This window comes from Semicossyphus pulcher, unplaced genomic scaffold, assembly GCF_022749685.1.
Source record: "Semicossyphus pulcher isolate SPU_LCO1_2020_fin unplaced genomic scaffold, fSemPul1.0.p SCAF_3, whole genome shotgun sequence".
NCBI classification, from domain to species: Eukaryota; Metazoa; Chordata; class Actinopteri; order Labriformes; family Labridae; genus Semicossyphus; species Semicossyphus pulcher.
This window is the reverse complement of record NW_027211704.1, coordinates 14,186,220-14,203,141: the sequence shown is the minus strand read 5'-3', so window position 1 is coordinate 14,203,141 and position 16,922 is coordinate 14,186,220. Positions and strand designations below refer to the sequence as shown.

Sequence of the window (16,922 nt, the reverse complement as noted above, 5' to 3'; positions counted from 1 at the left end):
AGCGTTCAATAAAAATGATCGATTGTTGAGTCTAAAATAGAAAAAAATATCTTTAAAAAATTTACCTTTCTCAGGAGATTAAAGTAGTTTTCATAAATGAAGTGTAAACAATATTCATGTCTGCTTTGTGTTTTTTATGTCAAAGCTATAACATGCATAACCTGTATCTCAGTCTACAGCCACACTAAGAGCTTTTTGAGGCTGCCAAATGCTAACATTAGTTTTCGATGACAATGCTAACATGCTCATGTTTAGAAGGTTGAACATCATGTTCATCATCTTGGTTTAGTATCAAAGAAAACTAATTAGAACCAAACACAAAGTGTAACTGATGCTGATGTTAATTATGTTAGTTTTGTTGGTATTTAGTAATAACCGAAAGTATCACACAAGTTAAAAATGTGACCAGATTTAGGGGCTAAATAAATGCAAGAGAACTTCATTGGGAATCATTAATGCTTGTATAAGAATCATTTCAATCCATTCAATACATTTTACTCATGCACAGAAATGTGGACCTTATTGTTGAACGATAGTGAAGGCACAGTCAGTTGGATTCATCCTTTTGAGCCCATGACTAAATGTACACAATATGTTGCCAATCCATTAAATTCATGTTGACAAAAATCACCTGAAAAGAAGCAGGTTTGAGCTGCTGGTGGCGCTAAAGGAAATGTTGTTGTGAACGACCTTGCTGTTGTCTACTGTACTCTTTAATCTCTCATTTGTTTGTGATATTAAAGGACAAGAAATAAACCAAGCTGAGGTCTGGAGTTGGCCCGATTACGATGATACCTCTCCCATTTGCAGATGATGTTGTCCTATGTGGCTCGGGACCCACAAAGTCGACTAGAGTTGTTTGCAGCTGAGCCCACTGTGGGGGATAGCTTAGTTCAGGTAGTGCTTGGGGGTTATCCAAGTGGAAGAAGTCAGGTATCTTGGGGTTTTTATTCATGAGCAATGGTAAAAAGGATTGTGAGATATACTGCCGTTTAGGGGCTCAGGCTGCAGTAATGCAGGCTTTGTATCAGACTTTAAGTAGTAAAGACAGAGCTGGGCTATAAACCAAAGCTCTCAATTTCAGTTCCCACTTTCAACTGCAGTCAGGATCTCTGGGTAAAAGGCAGGAAGAATGAGATTTCGGTTACAATCTTTGTAGATGGGGTTTCTGTTTTCACTCCAAGTGGAAGCACAAGGAGCCCAGAGATTTGGGAGGACCTTGTTGTTAGGCTCCTTGGCATTGACGGAAGCAAGTTGATGTGGTTTTGGCACTGAGTAAGAATGCCTCCTGACCGCATACTTAGAGGAGTTCTGAGCGTGACTATCTAAAAGGGGATTCACAGGTAGACTCATAAAACACTATTGGGATTACATCTTCCAGCTGGTCTGGGAGTATCCAGTGTCCCCAAGGAGGAGCTTGAGGAATTTTCAGGGGGAAAATGATGTTTGGATTTCCCACCCTGCCCAGAATAAGTTATTCAAGAATGGTTGGATATCATTTTCGGGCTTGTTTCGATTTATTTTCCTATCTTGGTTTTAACGCTGAGTTGTCCTCTGTTTACCCTTCCTTCCACAGATAACCAAGCAGCAGCTTCAACAGACCAAGGATCGTTTCCAGGCCTTCCTCAATGGAGACACACAAATCGTGGCTGACGAGGCATTCATCAATGCTGTGCAGAGCTACAATGAGGTACAAATAAGCAATAATCATAGTCAGAACGGTTTTCTTATCCAAACTCAGAAACTTGATGTTTTCAAATGAATCACTGAATGTATTGGTCGTGACGTCACTGATTTGTTATTGTATATGCTGCCTACCTCTGGTTTTGTAGCACATTTAAGCGCAGAAATTTCCAGCTTTCAGTCAAAAAAAAAGTCCAAAGAGCTCACAGTCCTCTTGGTATTCCATGTCAAAATGCTAGCATTCAGACGGCTGAGTGGTAAAATGGTGGCTGAAGCTTTTCACTGCACAGATTATGAGTCAGAGCATGTGGCTGACACAGCCATCTTTTCCAGCCTCACTATTCAATCCGCAGATGAGAAAGTCATTATTACCATGCATATAGTACAAAACACTTAGCAGATAGTGGGATACATAAAGGCCAAATCCATGATGGAAGAAGAAGCATAGCCATTATAAAAATATATGTGGCTGGAACCATTAAGAAACACATATATAGACTGCCCTGGAAGTTAATGAGGGGATGACCTCCTCAGTATGGAACAGCTAACCAGGAATTGAGTTTACTTTATACAGTATACTACAATCTAAAGCTGGGAGGGGGATGAAAATTATAAGGACAGTTTCAGTCCTGTATAATGCTCTCTCAGATACTGCAAGAACAATAGTCTTATCTAACTATTATTACCGTCTCGGCAAACCTTAAGGCAAACACACATGTAGAAAATGAGGACCATGTTGACGTCTTCAAATATGTCACAACTATTTTGATCCCAGCCGAGGGATGTGTTACTTTCCCTTTCTCTCTACACAAGTCCTATTACTTTCTACTAATACAGGCTCCTTTACTAGTAATATAACATAACGTATTGACCTACATAGATGTGCTAACTTATAGTATTACATGTTTTGGTACTTACACCTGAAAATTAATTAGAGTCTATTCTTCTTTTGATTGCACTTTCACATATTTCTCTAAAGGCCTGTGATTCAGGATGTTAAGACACGTACCGTAAAACCTGGAATATAAGTCATACCGGAATATAAGACGCAGTCTGTTTTTGGGGGTATCCCAGAGGGAGGGTTTTCTATAGCTATGTATTAATAAAAACGTGTGTACTAGTTATTTCAACACTATTTCATTTTCATTTAAAACACATTAAAACACACAGGCCTACCATCTGTTGTCGCCATGTCGAACTTGCAATCATGGCGATCATAACAGTGCATGTCCGTAATGAAGCGTAAGCAACAATCAAGTTAGTTTAATGCAGAGATGTGACGTCACCACATAACCGGATAGCGCCATCGTCTGGGTAAAATACCGTAACACAATAAATGACCTCTACATTTTAAACTGGTATATTGGTCGCAGCGGTATATAGGACGCAGCTCACTTTTTAGATGAAAAAATATATATATTAAAAGTGTGTCTTATACACACAATTTGACTGTATGTCTTTATGTATTGTTGTAATGATACTATTATTGTACTTCTGAGGCTAAAAGGTTGATACATGAACACCATGACATCCTGGAAAATTACTTAAGCTATAACCTCATTGGAATCACTTGAAATCAATACAGCTCCTCCTTGTTGTAAGAAGTGTGTTTGCTAAATATTCACAAGACAAAGACAGCTGTGTCTGTTTTCTGGTCACTTTTTGAACTTGAACGCTTTTACGCTGCACAAACAAAATGTGTAAGTACAGTTTAAAAGTACATCATTATTTCTATTTAAGATTAAGTGAAATCCACTGAGCTGACAAGGAGCTCAATACCTCAAGAGAAAACAGTCAATTCATATAAAAATATGCTAATTTTGTCTTCCACTATCAATGGTATGTTTACTGAAATAGCGAGGGGAACTATTATTAGGATCTCAGGTTGCTGTGTGTGCTGTTTTTAGCAAAACACTAACTGCTGTGGTCTGCAGTTCTCCGGCTGGGAAACCAAGGATTGACCTAACATCTTGTTAATTCCAGCCTGCAAACCTTCGTTATCCACTAATACAGAAACAAAATGACAAGGGTAATGTACCACAGCACTGTAGTGTTTCAGTACAGTAGTCGCAGCTTTTTGGCCATAATGGATGCTAGGAACAAAATGTGACTGTCAGAGTGACAAAGCAGTCAGCTCTGATGGTTCCTCTTTCTAGATGCTGTGACAATATAGTCTCGCCCGTCTCTGTCGCTGCTAGTCTGTGATTAAGGAGACAGAATGAAGCCCTGGCCGTGTCGATGATCGTGCCTTACATATAGGACGCAGATTTTTTAAATTAAAATGAACAACAAATGTTTTCAGATTCATTTTGCTGACAAAGACTGTTTGAGAGAGAGTGTGACAGAATAGCTTTTCACAGCTCTACAACAAGTACGAGCCTGTTCAGATGTGCTGTGTTACTAAATCATTAATAATCATTTCAAGTAATATGTGCATCAGTTTAAGGACCTGTATCTCTTTAATAATTTGTTACACTGGTCTCTCACAATCTAGGTGTTCCTGAAGAGCGACCGTGTGGCCAAAATGGTCCAGAGCGGCGGCTTCTCGGCCAGTGATTTCAGGGAGGTGTTCAAGAGGCACATCGAGAAGCGCGTGCGCAGCCTTCCAGAGATCGACGGCCTGAGCAAGGAGACGGTGCTCAGCTCCTGGATGGCCAAGTTTGACACCATCTACCGCGGTGACGAGGATCCCCGCAAGGCACAGCAACGCATGACTGCCAGCGCCGCCTCCGAGCTGATCCTCAGCAAGGACCAGCTGTACGAGATGTTCCAGAATATCCTCGGCATCAAAAAGTTTGAGCACCAGCTGCTGTATCAAGCCTGTCAGGTAAGAAGTGAAGCCTTCAGGTGGTACGTCTCAGAAGGGTTTCACACTAGGCCCAAATACCTTAGATCTTATGTTCGGGTTGGTTGAGGCACCATGAGCTTATTTTTACTTACTTACTGTTTAAAGTAAACAACATGAAAGTGTCAGTTTCTAAAAACTGTGAATATGAAATGCTTTTCTACCATGTTTTTTTTTTTACTTAAACCTCCTCATCCTCTTTTGGCCTCAATTATGACAGTAATGATCTTGTTGACTTGCAGGTTGTGTTTTTTAATCATGAAAAAATATCAAATATGTGCAGCTTTTATCTTCTTTGAAATGCAGATTTCAGAGTCTTCTATCTTTTCTCTCTTTTATATCATTGTAATTTTAATATCTTTGAGTTTTTTTGGACCGATGGTCTGACAAAAACAAGACTGTAAAGGCTTCACTTTGGGCGTATGATGGGCTCTTGTTCAACCCTGGCATTAGGTTGAAGTTAACCTCGGACAAACTTTCGAGTTCAATCTGAAAACTCTTTTGTGACGGCTTCTGGATTTGACTTATTTTTCACAAATCACCAAACATACAAGATTCTTGCAAAAAAAACAACAACTTGCAATGCTCTGAAAAAACTTGTTGGCCCAAGTGTGAAAACACAGTCGTCCATCTGAATAAAACAACTAGAGACATAAGGATAACAGACAGAATCACAGGATTTCCAAAATATATATCACATATAGGCTAATCCATGAAAATAGATTTGTTTTAGACTACGTGGCTTTGACACTGATTTGCTATTTTAAAGCTCCTGTGAGGAGTTTTTTGATGGTTATGAAAAAGACTGAAATTAATTCTGATTACTCTATGTGACCTACAAAAGCAAACCAGACCATCAGCAACAAGATTGATTATTTCTACATAGTTATTTTTAATGCCTGAAACTGCTGGCGGGGGGTAGGTGTCAGACGGAGCGATTAACTGCACGCTGCCTTTGTTTACATTTTCCAGGGTAAATATTTAAAGTGAGTGACACATCTGACTGTTAAAGAAAGCAGGATGAGATTTTTTGTTAAAAGCCGCCACTTAAGCATGTACAGGACAAAATCAGCAAAGAGATAAGAGGCACGGCTTTGTCCACAGGGGGCACTAAATATGTCTCCTCAAAATAATAAACATCAGCATTATTCACTGTAGTGGAGCTGTAGGTTGAGATTGCAGGTGGATAATAATGGACAGTGGTGTGATTGTGTCAGACATAACTCCCCTTCACTTGCTGTCTTTACTGCTCTCTATGGGACCCTGAAAGCAGCTTTGATGTATTCTTTCTTGTGCAGCTTGATTAAAAGTCTTATCACGACAGGATTTGCAGGAGGCACATACATCTGCTCACAAACCTTTTCATTACATGCGGATCTATTTGGACGCCAGTAAAATTGCTGAATTTCTTAGGACCTGGTGTCATCCTTTTTTTCCAACAGTAGCTAATATATGAATCTGCGCAGATGGTAGGAGACGTGCTGTTGAACAAATTAGATTGATCAGTATTGTTCGAATGTCTCAGTTGGCAAAGATCAATACGGGCTCTCTCCTGCGCTGTTCATTTGTTAGAAGCTCCTAATGCTTAATGCAATACATCGCTATAACCTCCAAATCCAGTGTGTATTTTTCCTCCCAAGCCTTTGAAGGTGCTTAACCTAGTTTTTGCAACCTGCTGGCAAACGGAGCTGTGAGTTTAGGGTCATAAATTCGTATGTTGAACATAAAGCCATTTCCCTGAACAGATTCCTCTCATAACAGAGCTACAGGAGGGCATGTGTGTACAGCTTCATACTAATTTTTGTCCATTATAAGTAGGTAGAAATGACACATGGATTCTGGTCATGGTAATAAAAATGGACAGATTTGTATTTAAACCTACATGTGAGCAAATAGTGCACATTTTGCTTAGAGAATGACATTTTATTCCAGCTCTTTTTGCACTCCTCCTCCTCTCTTATTTATGTGCTTTTATAATGACTATATATGCCTGTACTTATGCTGACTTTAAGCATCTCTTCTGTAAGCAACCAGCATCCATATATTGCCCTCTACTAAATGATAAAATCCTCACTAAAAAAGGAGAGGCGGCAATCCAGTCTGCGCGGCTCAGGGCTGCTGGGATTTGATGAAAGGTTTTCATGGATTGGCTAGGATTCAGAGGCCATCATTTTTTTTGCGGTTATCGCTGGGGATTAACATTTTTTTGCAGTTACATCCAAATAGTAGAAAGGAAGCACTGGTCTATTTCTGTCTCATGCTGAAGTAAGAGCAGCCCCTGGAAATGACTAACAGACTGATTAGACTGGTACGGCCAGCAGCTGCACCAGCCAGGCTCAGGGCGTGCTCCGATCCCCGACGGCTGCTCGGTTATTTAGCCGTGGTGACACCGAGCATAACCTCACAACTGTACTAAAATATGTTTGGTGTTTACAGTGCTAAGCTGTTTTGTAAGCCATAATTAAATGGCAATACTAAGAGAGCTCTGTGTCACTTTTAATGTTGCTTACAGTAACGTTTCATAAATTATAAAAGGATTTGTGTTAGAGAACCAGGGCGTGGTACAGTTCAGGTTTTATTTTTCAGTTTAAGTAAAACAGCAGTGTCAGACAGAAATCAGTCATGTAACTGCAGACTGCCTAGAGAGAGAAAAAAACAGCCGACACGTAAAAGATATTCTGTACATGTCAAATCATCTAACAGAAATGCCTTTGCTACATTTTTCTGACAGTAGAGACAATATTATGAACATTTCAAATCAGACTCAGCATGACATTTGACAGTTTCTTATTAAACATTGTTAAAGATTTATGTTCCTTTTATGACAATATGTCTAAGCCCTTGAATGTTCTGTAAGCAATGAGAGTTAAAGAATATCAAACAGTAAAGTCAATATTCAGTTCTAAAAATGAAGTTGGCGCTTTCAGGAAAAAAAGGATGAGTGCTTCAGATCCTTGTCTTTTAATTAATTTGGTTTTGCTTTAAGTGAGGAGATATAGTAAAGGCTTATATTTCTTCTGCATTAATTTTACACAATATTTTCATCTCAAGCGTTTATTCTTTCATTTGATTTGAATTACCAGTCATGTGTGTAAATATGCCCACTGTACCCTGAATGCTACATAGTTTACTGTTTGGCCACTAGGGGGCTGAAACTCCAGCTGGTGTTAGCAAACAGTTGTTTACCTTTATATCCAGCACACTGGAACACAAGGTGAATGAGTCTTGTTTCTGGCTATCAGACGAATGTAAGTCCACATTCACTCTTCATTCAGCTCTCTTTTAGTCTCCGCCAAGTCCGAGAAAATTGTGTGGAAAGCCTCATGTGTGACATCAGTACTCGCGTTAGTCCGTTTTTGGTTCGACAACGTTCACTACGCAAACCTTGCGGGGGGGAAGTAAACGACATTTTGACTGTTTTCCTAGAAGCCGGTGGCACCTTGAACGGTTATTTTCCCATACATGTTAATTATCTGCCTGGGGTTTTAAAACGTTTGTCAGGGGTAAAGTATCTTGCGCGTGTATCGCTCCGCTCTTTCCTTTTCTTCTTCGCTGGAAAGCTTGTACGCAAATTCAAACGTTAGGAGTGGTGCGGCCAATGAGGTTAGCTCCTTCCGCTGCCAGTTCCATAGACTGTATACAAATATACATATGTATGTATATATATACACAGTCACTGGCCAGTTCCATAGCGTTTACCCGCTAGCTTATAGCTAACATTTAAGTCTTCATTCAGTGCTGGTTTAAAAAGACTAAAAGACTTAAACTTCACTCAGTCGTTCAGTGTAATATCAAACATATTTATTAAAGCAGGTTTTAAATGCTTTTAATGAAACTACGTGACTAAATGTGAATATTTATATCCTGTAATATTAAATTGTTGGGCTAAAATATTTTGATGATTATTTTCGGAATAATCATGAATTGATTAATATGAAGTAATTATTTTGTCTCTAAATGTTGTTGAACAGAGAAAATATTAGTTCTAATTTACAACTGGCCAAGAGGACATGTTTAAATACTTAACCTTTTCAAAGAACAGGTGGATATATTCAGTTTGACATCAGAAATAAAAATAATCTTAACTATATGGAAAATGTTGGAATTTTTGCTATACAATTTAGAAACAATTTTTTTGTTTCTAATGTTTGTTGTTGATTAATTAGTTAATGGACTAATTGTTTAAGCTGTTTAAGTGTTAACACTGCTTACAGATTCTTGTGTTAATCACTCACTTTAGTGGACTAGTAACTAGAACTATTACACATCTTAAATGATTCCCTAATCTGAAGAAGCTGATTAAATAACCAAAGCCGGGGAATCAAAGTAAGGAAGAAGCCAATCAGAAAGAGTCTTTTCCTCCCACAGAGCAGTAAATCATGGCCTGTGGGCCCCCCAAACTGACAGACCATACTCAAATCAGCTTTCCCCTCATACACGCTTTAAAGAACACCCCTATATTTCCCCTTTAATTTGTCTTGTCAGCAACTGTTAGTTGGGAAATGAGGCCTGAGCTCTTCCTGGTTTTAGCCTGCAGCTGATATAATTGCGTAATGGAGCCTCTTCACTGCACACAGGATTGGGAGTGGATGAAAGCATTTGCTACGCCTGCCCAGCCACCTCTAAGCTGAAAAAGCAGTGGTGCTAAAATGCAGGGCGCAACTTGACTGCACCAGTGTGGTTTGCAATCTGGACAATGTTAATAATAATAAAAGTGCTAGTTTGTACTTGAAAATGATGACATAGCTCAACTACTCTACAAAGTAATCTCCATGTTTTCAATTGTCATCACTCTGTGAAACCTTATTTTCTAGTGGAAAATGTACCAACAATGATTATTTTGAACCTTTTATCCAATTATGTAAATAAAAGTGTTTTAAAATCTCTCCTTAAACCTGTGCAAATTGAGTTTTTGCCAGTAGTGGGAAGTGCCATGCTGTAAATTTAACAATAATATTTTTTTAATAAGCATGGAGTAACATTAGCAGTGCTTTGGAGTTGTGTTTCTGATTAGCTGAGAAATCTAAGTCTAATACTCACTTTTCTGTAGCTCTATTGTGGTGAAAGCACAAAAGTAGGAAAGAGACAGGCCCTAAAACAAACAAACAAAAACAAACAATGAGCAGGAAGACTGATCATTTTCACCCATGAGCAACCCCTTTCACAAGTAATCTAATTTTAAATAATTTATTAAGGCAGCTTGAAAAAAGATGAACAGAAAATAATCTCTGCACCAGACTGCAGAAATTCCTTTCGACTTTACTGCAAGTTAATTAAGATGTTAAACGTTTACATTGGAGATTTTTTTTTTTGGCCACATTGACTCACAAGCACCTTTCTTAATTAGGGTGCCTTGACTGTTGCTAAGCACACGCACAAATGCTCTCACACTGATGACTTTTTTAAGCACACACACAGAAGCATAGACACACACAGTAAGCCTAAATATAGACCAGCTGCTTCCACTCCTCCAGGTCTCATTCAGCTCTGATCTAGGCCTGCTTGCCCAGTCTTCTTTCTTTACAAGGAACCGCCCCTAGTCTGGTGAGCTTTCTTCTTCTAAAGTCCCAGCATCCACCTGGGAATCTGTCATCAGCTCTGCTGCTTGTCAGTACCCCATCCGTCCCGGCTGCCCGATCCGTTCTGCGCATGCTCATACTTATTCCTGCCCGTGTGTGCCAACGTGTGAACGTTTGACGGCAGTCTTTTTTTAATAACTTTATTAACAACACAATATTAGACAAATACACTACACTGCAATACAAACAACAGTACGTGGTCATTATTAGCCAACACAGAAGCACAGAAAAGTTGCACAAATGCTTGTTTTTATTAACATTGATTGTTAAAAGAACTCTGTATCATACATACTTTTTAGCTAATTTGGTAAAACTAGCTATTTTGACAGCCAACCCAATGACACAACTCTCTAATCTAATGTTACACACCAATTCGATCGCCAGCACACGAGCACAACTCTCTCAAGTCGAGCGATGCATGCGCAGAACAGATCGGGCAGCCGGGACTGATGGGGTACTGACACTGCTAACTACCCGCCTGCTTCTACTCCATCACCTTTAACCTGCTGTCAGCCTGGCTAACACTGACACATTGTCACCGTTACTTAGCGTCAGGGCTGCTGTCAGATCCGGTAACGGGGAGCAAAAGCTACCTTTTCGTCAGCATTATTTTATATGAGAATGCCCGTCCAACTATATCCAGCTGTTGGGCCATCGGCAACAGTGACCTCACAGCAGTTGTAGGCTTGATAAGATTTGGGCGCTGCGGGGCTGAGAGTTCACACAGAAACTAAACCTGCAGCTCTACTTCCTCCCACTGCCAGGGCTGTCTTTGCTTCTTACTACTGTCAAGACAGAGATAAGAAAATGGCCCCATCCCCCTTCGCATTACATGCTTCAGAGTCACTCCTCTCATGTCAGCCGTTTTGCAGACGAGCCATAATCTGCACAAAGTTACAATTTCCAATATTACTGCAGCATTCAGTTCCAGTTATGAAGTATAGATGAGGATCTTGTCTTGAGACTTCGCCTGCACATATGGATTTAGGTCTGTGGCGTTTAATGGGAAGAGGAGGTCCACAGACTAGTCAGTAACAGCAGCTTAAGACACCAACAGGCCAATGCTGCTGGTTTTCCAGGCACGGCATTGACAGTTCTTTTGGGATTGCACGAGTCAGATGTCGCCATTGCACCGCAGTCCAATAGCGCCCCGAGCTTTGAGTGTTTTGACAGGCAGCGCAGGATCGCCAGCAGCCGCAGGAAAGAAGCTGTTCAAGTACGGCTCGGGCAGGAATGCAATCAGTATCAGTGACAGATATGGACTGATCTGGTTTTCTCTCATTGGACATGACAATGATAAAAAAAAAAAAACTGCAACTTGTGAGACTTCCTACCACTGTTCAAGTGTCACTGTTGGCAGAAGAGTGCTGAGTACGACTGCGCTGCAAGTGTAGACATTCTGCTGCAGCTGGTGGCAAACTCTGATTATGTGCTCTACTAAACAAGAACTCTGGGTTATGTAGCAGGGTGGCTGTTTAGTGGCCAGCACTGGTAACACACTAGACCTCCTCTATTTAAGATGCCATCTGGCTGACATCATTTCATCACGTGCACATCAGTGAGCAGAATCAATTACAGAAATGTGTAATGCAGCAAAAATCCAAATCAGCAGATTTAGGAAAGCAAAGATCTTTGAAAACTCTGGTTTCCGCTTGAACGATCAAGATGCACAAAATCCATATAGAAGCACTTTTATTATTTCTTGTTACACCACCATATCTGTGTCACCGTCCTCCATGTCCTGTGTGTTACTTGATCTCAGTCGGTGCAGCTGTGCAGCGCCTTTTATACACCCCCCCCCCCCCCCCTCCTGTTAACGGCTGCACCGTGACTCCGGCTCATTCTCTCTTAAAAAGCCTTGCTGGAAGGGGCAGAGAATCAATATGGTAAGGCCTGAAAGACAAGGTCTGTTAATGTAATAGAAGTGGGTGAAATACCATAAGGCCCGGGAAGGTCAGATCTGGCACGCGTCCCAGCAGCAGGAGACCAGAGGAGTGTAAAGCACTGACTCGCAAACGGATCAGGTGCTCAGTCGGAGAGATCATGCAGCTGTGTATTTTTTTTTAGTGCTGTATTTAGCAAACATTTTTGGCTAGCCTTTATTAGTGTGATTACTAACGTTGTTTCAGGGTTTGGCAGACTTACACATCCACTGGTCCTAAACGTAGGCCCACAGAATAACATTTCCATCATTCTGAAAATAGGTTTAAGAGAAGAGGAGAAAAGAGAGATTATAAATTCAACCTTTTCACCCATTGGACTGATTGATCAAGACAAAAGTCACATGTTTTGGCATCTTCCTGCATGTGTATTTTAAGTTACAAAGTAGTGAAGTCTAAACAGAAAAAAAAAATGATTTATTTATATATTTTATATGTAAATTATAAGAAGTGGGTGGCTTTTGAAGCAAAGTTGTCAAAAACAAATGTTTTTTACAGTCTGTCTTGTTGCAAACAAGATGCAAATTTCAGTTCAGCTACAGTTTGCTCCTCTGACAATCTGCCACATTCTTAATACAAATATTATCTTTGTCACACGCCCACTGTAAAAACAAAAAACTGAATTATGTGCTCCATGAAAAGCGCGGCATCATACTTCCCCCCTCGATTTTTGCAGTTTAAAACCCCCCGGGTGAGACAAGGTGGATTTTATTTTCACTGAAGAATTGTTCAACACCGGTTTGTGACTCCCAAGGTACAACTGTGCGGCAGATCTGTCTCAATTAGGCTGCCGTCCTCACAGAGGAAATGGTGGTGACGGGTGAGTCACAACATCACATTTGACAAGAATGAGTCGTTTTGGCTGAGAGAATAACTGTAAGAGCAAAGCATACAGAGGCAGAGAGCAAGACAGAGACATCAGCCCTCGCTTCTATTTCCTTGTGTCAGCTAATATAAAACTCCCATTCATTATTGATGGGAGGGAGCCATGAATTTCTCAGCTTTTCATTACTCCGGGGCAAAAACCAGCCGAACAGATGTCAGGCGTCTTTGCCCAGAGCTGATACTGTCCGACGCGCACAGTTTTTAAACATTTTAAATAAATTACATTACCGCTTGTATTTTTCTTAATGTGCCAAAACAGTTTAGAATGACTCGTTTAACGGAAAGCGTCTCCTTATCACGGTGATATGGACGTCATTTAGCAGATATTACCCTCATTTTTCTGCCCTCTGTCAGCTCTTTTGTTTCAGAGACTTTCATTTTTAATTCTGATGATTGAAAAATTCCAAACAACACACTTTTTTTCCCCCAACAAACAATGCTTCAACAGCCTTTGTGATAAGTTAGAAGCCTTTTGTGGCTCCAGAGCGAGATGCAAAAAAACTGATTCACTCAGGTGACTACAAGTTTGTTCTCAGCTTAATCCTGGTTGAAGTTCTTGAAGACGTTTCACCTTAGCTTAGAATTACCATGACCTGGATGACCTTGAGAACCTTCGCAGACATGACTGCACGTTTGTAAAAGAAAGAAATTAACCTACTGGAGGTGTGGAGTTAGATAAAATGAGCTGTCCAGATCTCCTTTGCCCAGTCCGCTCTCTGTGTGAGGCTAGTTGCTCAAGGCTAGGCTACATAGGCCATAACTAGGATAGGACAATCAAACCTACTATACTGTTGGCGGTTGCGTTGTAGTATGGGTAATGTAGTTGCCAGATATTGAAGAAGAAACACACACCAGGGAAAACAGACTGGTTCTGTTGCGTTTATTTGGATTTTTTTTTTCACTGTGCCTTAAAGGTCTAACAAATATATTGACTGCATTTTGTTCCCAACATATCATTAGTAAAGCCAATTTAAAAATACTTAAATGTAATGTTGTCATCCATGGTTACTTGCCATTAGCAGCCTATTTCAGATCTTGAGGTCTTTCCTCTTCCACTGTCTGTGTGTTACTGTTTTCAAAAGTCCTGCTGGTTCAGTCCATTATTCTCTCTTTCTAGAACTTTCCCTTAAACCCAAGAAATCAGATTATTTTCTGTCTTTGCAGCATTTTCATTCAAACAATGGCTTCACTCGTTCACTTATACCTAAATATGAATTTGAACTGTAGTTATTAAAACGATTCTGGTAACTAGTTATGACAACAAGATGTCCATTCATCCCTTACTCCTGCTCAGATTTGCGCAGGTCACCAGTGCTGTCCAGTATCTTAGCAGGCACTGTCCGAATGTTCAGGAAATACTCAATTCAGTACTTAAACTGTAAACTGATTAATCATAACCACTCGAATAACATTTTTGTGCATTATTGAAGGACTTCTTGGGTTTCCCATCTCTCCCCGTAAGATAAACGATGCCGGGAAACGTTGTTGACCTCTGACACTGACCCCCTGGTTGTATTAATGCGACCTCATTGATTTGCTCTTCTTTTTTTATCAATAGCTGGACAACCTGGACGAGCAGGCTGCACAGATCAGAAGAGAGCTGGATGGTCGTCTTCAGATGGCCGACCAGATTGCCAGGGTGAGACAGACTCCGCGGGGTGCTTGGACTGTTTTTGATGTGCTTTGTTGTGCTGTTAATATGTCACTAATATCGTGCAACTTGTGTAAACATTATAGCAGGAGCCACTGTGACACTGTGTGTTTACAAATTTGACCATATGTCCTTTACATTAACATAGGAACATTTTGTAGCATTTTGGAAACTCAAATTGGCACATTTTTTCAGTTTGCTGAATCTTCTCTGTTTCGTCAACAGGGTGGCAAGTTCCCCAAATTTGTGTCTAAAGAGATGGAAGCCATGTACATCGAGGAACTCAAGTCCTCAGTGAATCAGCTGATGGCCAATCTGGAGAGCATGCCCGTGTCCAAGGGAGGGGAGTTCAAACTCCAGAAGCTGAAACGAGGACATAATACCTCCATCATCGACATGGGCCAGGAGGACGAGAACACACTGTCCAAGTCTGATGTCGTCCTGTCCTTCACTTTGGAGGTACAGTGCATAAGAAACGAGCCCTTATATGGATGCATGTAAAAAAAAGACACCTATGATCAGAGCAAACATAATCTCATTATATTAACTTCCTCTGCCTAAAGCTGAACTCATAAATCTGAGCTGCTATCGACTGCTTGTCTGCTCGAGACTAAGTATAGAAACAGACAGCAGACCTGTTCAGGGGGTTGAACAGACGCTATGTGAAGAGCAGACTGACACACACACACACACACACAAACACACACACAAACCCGTTTACCTGCTCTGTAATGGGGAACGTGACTCATCTTGTTATCAGCTTGTCTGAGATGAGCTCTCGCCACAGCACAGGGGGCAATCGCACCTCATTCCTTATGATGCGGTGCTATTTCAGAACCAGGAAGTACATAATGTGCCCAGATTAAAACACCGTGTTTTTTCTCACTGAGCTGGGCACACACCATTATGGAGTTTCAATACTAACAGTACTCACACAGTAGCAACAATTAGCTATTTATATGAGTAGGTAATTCCATAGCGTTTTGGTAAAGCCTAATTTTTCAAGTCTGATTACTTCTGCTGCTGCAGCTGCAACAAACCAGGAAAATCAAGCTCTCTAACATTTCTGATCCCTGTGTATAAAACATGGAAATATTAGCATGACGAGGATGTTCAAAGAGAATTATAAGTCGGGGATGATGTTATCAGTCTTTTTTATGTTTCTTTTAAAAATACAGATCTTTTAAGGAAATATCAGTTATGCTACAAATGCAGCAGCTTATTTTTGATAAGCTAAATTAATATTGATTATTTTAAATATTTAGAAACTCCTTTGACACTATATTTGTATTCATGTAATATTCTTTTTTTATTTGCCAACTTAAAACCTAATCAGACTCACAGGATGTTTAAAAGGCCGCCTTGTTCAGACAGACTTCTCCTCCCCTGTCAGTACCTGCTCGTTCGTGTTTTCAAAATCCCTGTTGCGATTAAATCAACAACAACCTCTGAGCAATCTTCTCAATGGAGTTGGCAAGGTTTTACCTGGATTTGAAGTCTTTCTGTAACTTGGCCAGTTTAATGTCAGTGCTTTCCTCCCTTCTTGTAAATGTGCGACCAAAATCTGGTTTCCTTCTTTTCGCACACTGTTGCTGCGTCCTTAGCATCCTTAGCTTAGCAGCGGTCAAGACAATTGTGATTGATTTAAAGAAATACAAACAGGGTCTTTCCCCCCCTTAGTGCACAATTACAATGGGCTCAGTCAGACCTTTCTCAGGGCGCCGGTTAAGCTCAGCGGTTAAAGCTTGTGCCCTATGTTTGGAGGCACAGCCCTCGATGCAGCGGCCCCGGGTTCCACTGACCGTCGGACCTTTGCTGCAGGTCATCCCCACTCTCTCTTCCACATTTCTGACTCTATCCACTGTCCTCTCTAATAAATGCAAAAAAGTCAGACCTTTCTTCTGCGCTAGCACAGCCCAAAATTAAAGTATGCAGAAAGTTGTGTCTGTCTATGCAACACTTTGTGTAAGAGGACTGGACTGATACACGCTAAACAAACTGCGACAGTCAAATAAAATATAGTGGCTCCATAAAGACATCCAAGGAGCTGCTTGCCGCTCTCGGTCATTATACCGACAGCACATCTTTCTGCCCTCTAGAAATTTACGTTTTCAGTATAATAGTTCCCCATGGCAGTGTTAGTGCTATATTGTATTCACAGAGTGATTAAAGACTACGTATAAGATATGATGTAGAAGATAATGCCTACAAGCAGTTTCAGTGATGGAGAGTTGTACTTTACCGGACAGATAGCTGTAATTTTAACGTTCGCTTCTTTTAGAAAATCTGCTCAAATCTACATTTTAGTAATATGAGGGCACTGGCTGTAAGTGTAAATC

At 40.4% G+C, this 16,922-nt stretch overlaps 1 protein-coding gene across 7 annotated transcripts in view; it reads left to right on the top strand.

The window, feature by feature from the left end:
* cadpsb (Ca2+-dependent activator protein for secretion b) overlaps nt 1-16,922 on the top strand; it is a 70,226-nt gene that overhangs the window by 15,383 nt on the left and 37,921 nt on the right. For all 7 annotated transcript variants that reach the window (XM_069677464.1, XM_069677463.1, XM_069677466.1 and 4 more), the window contains exons 2-5: nt 1,577-1,690; nt 4,178-4,510; nt 14,491-14,571; nt 14,809-15,042. In XM_069677464.1, the coding sequence (XP_069533565.1) occupies nt 1,577-1,690; nt 4,178-4,510; nt 14,491-14,571; nt 14,809-15,042 (762 nt within the window). The remainder of the gene's footprint in view (nt 1-1,576; nt 1,691-4,177; nt 4,511-14,490; nt 14,572-14,808; nt 15,043-16,922) is intronic.